At 47.2% G+C, this 10,470-nt stretch overlaps 1 protein-coding gene across 1 annotated transcript; it reads left to right on the top strand.

Moving 5' to 3' along the window:
• The first annotated feature begins 7,511 nt into the window (after nt 1-7,511).
• On the top strand, nt 7,512-9,628 carry NR0B2 (nuclear receptor subfamily 0 group B member 2). The gene is made up of 2 exons (XM_049875911.1): nt 7,512-8,079; nt 9,079-9,628. Exons 1-2 carry the CDS (start codon nt 7,539-7,541, stop codon nt 9,318-9,320), a joined length of 783 nt encoding a protein of 260 aa, XP_049731868.1. The 5' UTR covers nt 7,512-7,538; the 3' UTR covers nt 9,321-9,628.
• Nucleotides 9,629-10,470: the final 842 nt, after the last annotated feature.

Raw genomic sequence — 10,470 nt, 5'->3', positions numbered from 1 at the left:
CAGCATGCAGGTGTCCTGAAGATGAGGCGGCAGCCTGGCACGAGCTGTCAGAGCTCAAGTTGGGTAAGGAGAGCATTCATAGGAGAGAGGTAGGAGTCAGAAACAGAGATTGGTTACAAGTACGGACCTGATCAATTGCGTAAATATACTAAGGATAATGGGAATCAGATTTCTCAGTGACAGAAAAACCCATCACCACCGAGTCGATTACGACTCATAGTGACCCTATAGGACAGAGTAGAACTACCCCATAGGGTTTCCAAGGAGCAACTGGTAGATTTGAACTGCCAACCTCTTGGTTAGAGCTGAGCTCTTAGCCACTGTGCCACCAGGGCTCCAGTGACAGAGAAAAAAACAAAAACAAACCTGTTGCCATCAAGTCGATTCTGACTCATAGCGACCCTATAGGATAGAATAGAACTGCCCCACAGGGTTTCCAAGTAGTGGCTGGTAGATTTGAACGGCCCACCTTTCGGTTAGCAGATACAGAAAGGGTGAAAACTAGAATGAGTCCTGTTGTACTGGATTGGAATTGGAGACATTGATCTGAACTCATGTTCTTCAGTATGTATAAATAGACACAGAAATAAATGTAAATGTGTGTGTGTGTGTGCATGAGTGTACATTCATTTCTTAGCTCTGGGAGGGCCTGGGAGCAGTGATATCCTAATAGTAATGAAGGGATCTTGGTTTCTAAATACAATTCTAGTGCCCACATCGTGATTTGTAAATACCATTCACCACTAAAAGACTGAATCAGAGCTCCTTAGAGTACTGATTGATCTCCAGGGCCAGGGCTGGAGAATTAATGTCTTATCAGAAAATAGAAGGGTTTTTTGTGTGTGTGTGCTTTAAGTGAAGGTTTACAAAACAAGTCAGTCTCTCAGACAAAATTTATACACACCTTGCTATATATACCTAATTGCTCTCCCCCTAATGAGACAGCCCACTCCTTCCCTCCACTCTCTACTTTCGTGTCCGTTCCGCCAGCTTCTAACCCCCACTGCCCTCTCACCTCCCCTCCAGACAGGAGATGCCAACATAGTCTCAAGTGTCTACTTGATCCAAGAAGCTCATTATTCACCAGCATCTTTTTCTATCCCATTGTCCAGTTCAATCCCTGTCTGAAGAGTTGGCTTTGGGGATGGTTCCTGTCTTAGGCTAACAGAAGGTCTTGGGGACCATAACCACCTGGGTCCTCCTAGTCTCAGTCAAACCATTAAGTCTGGTCTTTTTATGAGAATTTGGGGTCTGCATCCCACTGCTCTCCTGCTCCCTCAGGGGTTCTCTATTGTGCTCCCTGTCAGGGCAGTCATCAGTTGTAGCCAGGTGCCATCTAGTTCTTCTGGTCTCAGGCTGATGTAGTCTCTGGTTTATGTGGCCCTTTCTGTCTCTTGGGCTCATGATTACCTTGCGTCCTTGGTGTTCTTCATTCTCCTCTGATCCAGGTGGGTTGAGACCCACTGCTGCACCTTAGATGGCCGTTTGCTACATTTAAGACCCCAGATGCCACTCTCCAAAGTAGGATGCAGAATGTTTTCTTAATAGATTTTATTATGCCAATCAACTTAGATGTCCCCTGAAACTATGGTCCCCAAACCCCCACCCCTGTTACTCTGGCCTTCGAAGCATTCTGTTTATTCAGGAAACTACTTTGCTTTTGGTTTAGTCCAGTTGTGCTGGCCTCGCCTGTATTGTGTGCTGTCTTTCCCTTCATCTAAAGTAGCTCTTATCTACTGTCTAATTAGTGAGTACCCCTCTCCCTCCCTCCCTCCCTCCCTCCCCACTCTCATAACTATCAAAGAATATTTTCTTCTCTGTTTAAACTATTTCTTGAGTTCTTATAATAGTGGTCTTATACAATATTTGTCCTTTTGCAACTGACTAATTTCACTCAGCATAATGCCTTCCAGATTCCTCCATGTTATGAAATGTTTCACAGATTCATCACTGTTCTTTACTGATGCGTAGTATTCCATGGTGTGAATATACCATAATTTATTTATCCATTCATCCACTGATGAGCACCTTGGTTGCTTCCATCTTTTTGCTATTGTAAACAGTGCTGCAACGAACATGGGTATGCATATATCTGTTCGTGTGAAGGCTCTTAATTTCTCTGGGATATATTCCAAGGAGCGGGATTCTTGGATCATATGGTAGTTCTATTTCTAGCTTTTTAAGGAAGCGCCAAATCGATTTCCAAAGTGGTTGTACCATTTTACATTCCCACCAGCAGTGTATAAGTGTTCCAATGTCTCCACAGCCTCTCCAACATTTATTATTTTTTTGTTTTTTGGATTAATTCCAGCCTTGTTGGAGTGAGATGGAATCTCATTGTAGTTTTGATTTGCATTTCTCTAATGGCTGATGGTCGTGAGAATAGAGAAGTTTTTAAAGAATGATGGGGACGTGTCAAGAGGGCATAGACTTCCGCTTAAAAGGGCTTCCATTGGCCAAATATGTGAAAACCTGAGCATTAAAATAAATAGTGATAATAGATTAGAAATCCCTGAGTGGTGCAAACAGTTAAGCATTCGACTACTAGCTGAGAAAGGTTGGTGGTTGGAACCCACCCAAAGGTGCCTCAGAAGGCAGGTCTGGCAATCTGCTTTCAAAAGGTCGCAACCTGGAAAACCCTCTGAGCTGTTCTACTCTGCACACATGGAATTGCCATGAGTCAGAATTGACTGGACAGAATGAACAACAACAGTAATAACGGACTACAACCCACTGAATAAAATTGAGGCCGTGAGTTCATATGGCTATAAATACATATACAAATGCATGCATGTATTCGAAGCATGCGATGGAACATCTACATAGTTTCAAAATACTCATTTATTGTGAAGGGGAAAAGAGCAGCTATAGTGGAGAAACCTGGCACACACCACCTTAATCAAGTGACCAGAGTAACCATGGACAAATGGAAGATGTACTGAGAAGAACACGGTATCGCTTCCGTAATATTCCAGCTAAAGACACATAACTTGAATCTAATCACAAGGACATTGGTGTTTCAGTGGTAGAATTCTTACCTTCCAGGCAGGGGACCCAGGTTCAAATCCAATCTAGTGCACCTCCTGCGTAGCTACCACCTGCCTGTCAGTGGAGTCTTAGGTGTTGCTATGATACTGAACAGGTTTCAGAGGTGCTTCCAGACTAAGATGGACTAGGTAGAAAGGCCTGGCAATCAACTTCTATAAATCAGCCAATTAAAGCCTATGGATCACAGTAGGCCAATCTGTAACTTATCATGGGGATGGCACAGGACCAGGCAGTGTTTTGTTCCTTTGTGCATGAGGTCGCCATGAGTTGGGGTTGACTGGAAGACAGCTAACGACAACAACAATCACAAGGAAATCTCAGAGAAACCCAAATGGAGAGACAGGCTTTAAAATAACTACTACTCTTCAAAAGCGTCAAAGTTGTGAAAGACCAGGACAGACTGAGGGGCTTTTCCACACTGCCAGAGACTAAAGAGCCATGACAAATAAATGCAATGTAAGATCCTGGACCGAGTCCTCTCAGTGCCACAGATTTCTCTGGGGCATTTGGTGAAATTAAAATGTGGTTTAAGATTAGCTGGTGGTACAGATTGAGTTGTGTCCCCCAAAAAGATATATTGAAGTCTTAACCCTGGAGCCTGTCACTGTTTGGAAATAGGGTCTTCGAAGATGTCATCAGTTAAATTAACATGACGTCATAGTGGAGTAGGGTGGGTCCTAATCCAATCTGATGGATGTCTTTATAAAAGAGAAGAGACACAGTGAGACAGAGGAAAAACTCCCTTGTAAAGATGCATTTACACACCAAGGAATTCCTGGGGCTACCAGAAGCTGGAAAAGACAAGAAAGGAAATTCCCCTAGGGACTTCATAGACTATGGCCCTGTTGACACCCTGAATTCGGACTACTAAACTCCAGAACTGTGATGCAAATAATTTCTGTTCTTATAAATCACCCAATTTCTGCTCTTATAAATCACCTTGTCAACACCCTGAATTTGGACTACTAACCTCCAGAAGTGTGACACAACTAATTTCTGTTCTTATAAATCACCCAATTTGTGGTGTCTTATTGCAGCGCTAGGAAACTAATACAGATGTTCAATGTTCAATGTTCAGTGTTAATTTCCTGATTTTTGTGGTTTTATTGTGGTTTGTAGGAGAAAGTATGTGGCTATTTCCTGATTTTGCCTTATATTACAGGGAATTATGGGACATGAGATTGACAAATTACTCTCAAATGGTTCAGGGGAAAAAAACTTCCCTGTACTGTACTTCCAACTTTTCCATAAGTTTGTGATTGTTTTGAAATAAAAGCAAATAAATCATTGACATGTGAAGAGGTGAACAAAGAGTGTGTAGCTAAAAATTGTAGGCAAAAAAAATTTTGGATATAGTGGTGATAGTTGTACAACATTGTGGATGTAATTAATGCCACTGAATTGTATGTTTAAAAATGGTTAAAATGGCAAATTCTATGTTATATATGTTTCACCACAATTTAAAAATATGTAGGCAGATATTATCAGGAAATTTGTTAATAAAAATATCTTGCTATTCTCCTGGGTTTGTTTGTGTTTTCTGTCAGTTTATTTTAAATTTATAATTCGTAGCAATTTGTTTTCGCATGCTTAATATTCACATTGATATCTAATTTTCTCTTCTTAAAGAGGACCCTGCAATTTGTATAAGACGTTCTAAGCCCCATAAAACCAGTATCCACCTCTGGCCATTCTTGCCACTATTTTAAAGAGGAGGAAACTGAGGCACAGAAAGATAAAGTGATTTACCCAAGGTCACTCAGCTAGGAAGTGATGCAGCAGGATTTGAACCTAGGCAATCTATCTCCAGAATCTCCTCCAGTGGGATGCAGTGAGGATCCAGCGAGATAAAAGGACATGACAGGAACTTTATAAATTCAAGGAACCAAGATTATTCACAATTAAATGAAAGATGTGTGCCTGTTTTTCTGCAGGTATTTAGTTCCTTAGGCAGAGGAAAAGGGGAGTAAAGTCCCCCTACTGTGTGCCAGAAGCTGCTTGGAACTTGAAATCAGGATTTCATTTTGTCCTCACAGCAGCTCTGCTGGCAGGTATTATTGCCCCAAATGAGGTGCCGGGGGCCCACAGAGGACACACAGCCAGAATGTGATGGAGCCCGGAGCAGATGCCCAGGCTAGGTGGTGACAGCACGTATCTCTCCCTTCCCAGGGTAGCAGGCTGCCCTATACTCTGAAAGCAAAAGGTTTGCCAGGCTGAGCTTGCCCAGGTGCAGGGATGTGACACAGGTGAGGACCTCCTCACCTCCTCCCCCACCCCACACCCCACCGTGAGACAGATGCCCAGGACAGAGGAGTCATGTTGTGGGCAGGGCAATATTTCTGCCCAGAGCACAAGTGGGCATCACCTGCAGACCCAGCAGCAGCAAAGTGGGTGCTCACCCAGGTAGCCACCAGCTCTGGTTGCATGATTGGACCAGTGGCTGAAGGGAACAAACAAGGACTTCCCAGTCAGACAGATCTGGGCTCTGTCCCTTCCTAGCTGCGTGACCTTGGGCAAATGGCTTCACCTCTTTAAGTCTCACAAAGTAAAAATCTTGCCCCATAAGGAAGTTCTGAATATTAGAGTGCAAAGTACCTGGCATGTAGTAGGTGCTCAGTAAATGGCAGCCATGTTTTATTATTAATCTGTGAGGGCTTCTCAGCAGATGTGGCTTTTTGGGAGCTCAGAGAATCCAGGCTGGGGAGAGGGAATTCTAAAGGAGCTTATTTCTGCAGGCCCCTCTCTGAGTCACCTAGTGCTGCTATAACTGAAATACCACAAGTGGATGGCTTTAACAAAGAGAAATTTATTTTCTCACAGTCTAGTTGGTTACAAGTCCAAATTCAGGGTGTTGGCTCCAGAGGAAGGTCCTTGTCCTTAACCTTCCCATGGTTGAGGAGCTTCTCAGGTGCAGGGACCCGTGTTTAAAAGACTCACTCTGCTCCTGGTGCTGCTTTCTTGGTGGCATGAGGTCCTCAACTCTCTGCTTGCTTCCCTTTCCTTTTATCTTAAGAGATAAAAGGTGGACATAAACCAGAGACTACATCAGCCTGAGACCAGAAGAACTAGATGGCACCTGGCTACAACCGATGACTGCCCTGACAGGGAACACAACAGAGAACCCCTGAGAGAGCAGGAAAGCAGTGGGATGCAGATCTCAAATTCTTGTAAAAAAGACCAGACTTAATGATCTGACTGAGACTAGAAGGACCCCAGAGGTCATGGTCCCCAGACCTTCTGTTAGCCCAAGACAGGAACCATTCCCAAAGCCAACTCTTCAGACAGGGATTGAACCGGACTATGGGATAGAAAATGATACTGGTGAAGAGTAAGCTTCTTGGATCAAGTAGACACATGAGACTATGTGGGCAGTTCCTGTCTGGATGGGAGATGAGAGGGCAGAGGGGGTCAGAAGCTGGCCAAATGGACACAAAAATAGAGAGTGAAGGGAAGAGTGTGCTGTCTCATTAGGGGGAGAGCAATTAGGAGTATATAGTAAGGTGTATATAAATTTTTGTCTGAGAGACTGACTTGATTTGTAAGCTTTCACTTAAAAAAAAAAAAAAAAAGCACAATAAAAATTAAAAAAGAGAGAGATAAAAGGTAGTGTAGGCCACGCCCCAGGGAAACTCCCTTTACAGTGGATCAGGGAGGTGACCTGAGTAAGGGTGGTGTTACAATTCTGCCCTAATCCTCTTAACATCAAATTACAACCACAAAATGGAGGACAACCACACAATACTGGGAATCATGGCCTGACCAAGTTGACACAAATTTTTTGGGGGACACAATTCAATCCATGACAGGCCCCCAGAGCTGGAGTCAGGGAAGGGGCCTCTAGATAGTGGGCACAGTCCTCCAGCCTCCCAGGGTCCTGGCTCCCTCCCCCACTGCCTGTTACTTACCAACAACAGGCTCAGGGCCCCAAGGTTAGACAAACAAGCCAGCGATAAGGCATTTCCAGGTTGGGCTTGCGTTCAAGGCTTGCGCAGCTCTGGGCTGGCTGCCTGGCTTAGTGAGAGCCCTGGTCTTGCGTGCACACAAGAGCAGGGCACCAGTAGGGACACCTGCCATGGTCACCTGCTGATTGCGCACCTGAGGCCTTGGTGCCCTGGTACAGCCTGGGTTAATGACCCTGTTTATCCGCTTGAGTCGCCTGATAAGGGGCAGTGGGGTCAGCTGGCAGGCGGCCTTGTGCCCTGCACCGGCCCTTTCATTGACAGAAGTGATATCAGTGCCACATGGAGCACCCACTGTGCCCCTCCCCTGCCACTTCCCTGTCAGTCCTGCCAGGGTCAGTGTGTGTGTGTGTGTGTGTGTGTGTGTGTGTGTGTGTGTGTGTGTGTGTGTGTGTGTTTTTCAATGAACATGACTCCAGGAGTCAAGGTTGTCTGGGCATTCCCCCCTCCCGCCCTCGGGGATATAAATAGCACCCACAGCTCAGAGCAGAGGGCGGGAGAGCTAGGAAGAAGGAGAAACAGATCCCAACCATGAGCTCCAGCCAGCCAGCGGCCTGCCCATGCCAGGGTGCTGCCGGCCGCCCAGCCATCCTGCATGCACTCCTGAGCCCTAGCCTCAGGGCCAGGCCCTTCGTCCCCCCAACTCATAGCCGCTGCCTGTGCCAGCAGCACAAGCCTGTCCGCCTGTGTACTCCCCACCGTACCTGCCAAGAGGCCTTGGATGTTCTGGGCAAGACGGTGGCCTTCCTTAAGAACCTGCCATCCTTCTGCCAGCTGCCCCCCCAGGATCAGCGGCGGCTGCTGCGGGACTGCTGGGGTCCACTCTTCCTGCTTGGGCTGGCCCAAGACACTGTGACCTTCGAGGTGGCCGAGGTCCCAGTGGCCAGCATACTCAAGAAGATCCTGCTGGAGGAGCCTGGTAGCAGTGGCAGCAGCAGTCAGCTTCCTGACAGGCCCCAGCCCTCCCTGGCTGCAGTACAGTGGCTTCAGTGCTGCCTGGAGTCCTTCTGGAGCCTGGAGCTGGGCCCCAAAGAGTATGCCTACCTGAAAAAGACCATCCTCTTCAACCCTGGTGAGCCTCCGGACACTCTTGGAGGGATGGGTCAAGGCTTGGGGTAGGGGGAGGTGGATAAGGCTCATCCAGGGAAGGCACCTTCTAAGGGCTTGACATCCTTTATCTCATTGGGTCCATATTATCATTAAATACTCATCTCAGTGAAGAGGCCCACAGAGGCTAGGTGACTTGTTGAAGGTCATGCAGCCAGGTAGGGGCAAGACAGGGATCAGGAACTCAGGTCTATTCGCTCCAGAGACTGGCCCTTGTTACTCTGTACCCAAAATGTTTCCCTACCCTTAGGGAAGGCAGGAATGGGGTGAGAACGGGCAGATGCAGCTGTGTTTCGATCCCATCTCCAGGGGCAGACCGTGTAGTAAGCTTCTCTGAAGGTAGAACTCCGTGGGTTCAGAAAAACCACATAGAAGGGAGGAACAAAGGGCGTGTTCGGGAGAGGGAGGGAGTCTTAGTGACACTCACCAGGACAGCACCAGTTGGAGATACAAGCAAAAAGTTGGAGATAGGGCTCTTTTAATCTGGAGAGCATCTGAGATGAGAGTTCCCCACCAAAGGGCCTCACAGAATGCTTACTTACAGTAATTCATTATAATAATAGTAGTGAATGCTCATATTATACTTACTGTATGTTAGGCCCTATTCTAGGGGTTTTACATACACTAGCTCATTTAAACCTCAAAATAAGCCTATGAACTAGGTACTATTACTTCCATTTTACAGATAGGGAAAACTGAGGCACAGAGATGAGGTAACTTGCTTAAGGTCACATAGCTTATAATTGACAGCACTGGGATTCAAACCCAAGCAGCTCTTAACCATTACTTTATACTGCCCCTCTATACATAGATGGATGAATAAAGTGAGCAACGAATAGGAGGAGGTCATGACTGGGCCTCAAAGGCTGAGCAAAGGAGGCAGAGAGGTGTCTGCTGGCAGCCTTGCCCTTTGATGGCTGGGAGTGGGGTGCTCACCAGTCCTTTTCACCCTGTCTGCCCACAGATGTGCCAGGCCTCCTCGCCCCCTCCCACATTGGGTACCTACAGCAGGAGGCTCACCAGGCGCTGTGTGAGGTCCTGGAGGCCTGGTGGCCAATAGGCCAAGGCCGATTGGCCCGGATCCTCCTCATGGCCTCCACCCTCAAGTCCATCCCACCTGGCCTGCTTGGGGACCTCTTTTTTCGCCCTGTCATTGGAGACGTCGACATGGCTGGCCTTCTAGAGGACATGCTTTTGCTGAGCTGACTTGCTCCGGCCCAGGCAGAGATCAGGTGTAGGCTGGGCAGAGGTTAGCAGCACTGACTCAGCCTGGCTGACCCCAGGAGTCACCCAGTGCTTCTGAAGGGGGCAAGCCTATATAGACAGCAAGCCACGCCTAGTCTAGCCAGATGGGCTATGGGACCTTCACTCAGCTCCACCCTGCCTTGGCTTCTTTGGTTTGGACACAGTGCTCCAGCTGTCTGGCTAGCCCTTGGTGGTCCCCAGGGCCTCTGGCCCAAGACTACTCTCCTGTCTGGGATGAGAATGGACACTTAGGCTGCTCGTTGGGCCAAAAGTCTACTGCCTTGTACAGAACTCACTTAAGTTATTGGTTTTTGTAATAAAAGGTATGACACCCTCAGAGTCTGATACTGTAGTTTGTGCGTGTGGAAGGGACCATCTCACCTCCAGGGTCCATCCTGCCCCTTTCAGAGGGAGTCCGGGGGGAAGGAGCCATAACAGGTACAGGAGCTGGGCCTTGGGGAATTGAGGTATTAATTTTTCAGGATGGCTTGATGATTTCATTTTCTGGGAAGATTTATTTTGCATCTGGGTCTGAACTCAGGGGACAGGATTAGTTCAAAACCCCCGTACCTCCTTGGTTTTATCCTTGGAGCAGGGGCTTCTCCCCCATCCCCAAACCCCCACTGACTCCTTCTCTGGTCCTTACCCCCTACAGGTTCCCACTCCCCTCACTAAGAGTCTGATCATAGCCAATCAGGCAAATGAAGCAGCCCATTCCCAAGTTGAAACAGACAAGGCCTCTGGAACTGCTATAGTAGAATAATTCACTTTCCCCATTCCTGCAGTTAATGAACGAGAGTGGTTCATGCTCCCCCAATGGGAGGAGGTAAGCCTTGTACCTGCTTGGAAGACAAGATAGACAGAGATTTAGCTGGTCCACAGTGGTATAGTCATGTTGTTGTTGTTAGGTGCTGTCGAGTTGGTTCTGACTCATAGTGACCAGGCCCCATCCCCCCTCACCACCACAGTTTGGATTCTTCTCACGGGGGCCAAGTTAATTATTGCTCAGTGAAAGGTCATTCACTTGCGGACAACAGTCTAGGAGTTGTAGCTCAGCCAGTATAGGGACTACACCTGGAATGGCCATGTACCCTGTATGGGCACCAGTGCC

This window comes from Elephas maximus, chromosome 3, assembly GCF_024166365.1.
Source record: "Elephas maximus indicus isolate mEleMax1 chromosome 3, mEleMax1 primary haplotype, whole genome shotgun sequence".
NCBI classification, from domain to species: domain Eukaryota; kingdom Metazoa; phylum Chordata; class Mammalia; order Proboscidea; family Elephantidae; genus Elephas; species Elephas maximus.
The sequence above is the reverse complement of the archived record's forward strand: the minus strand, read 5'-3'. Positions and strand labels throughout refer to the sequence as shown.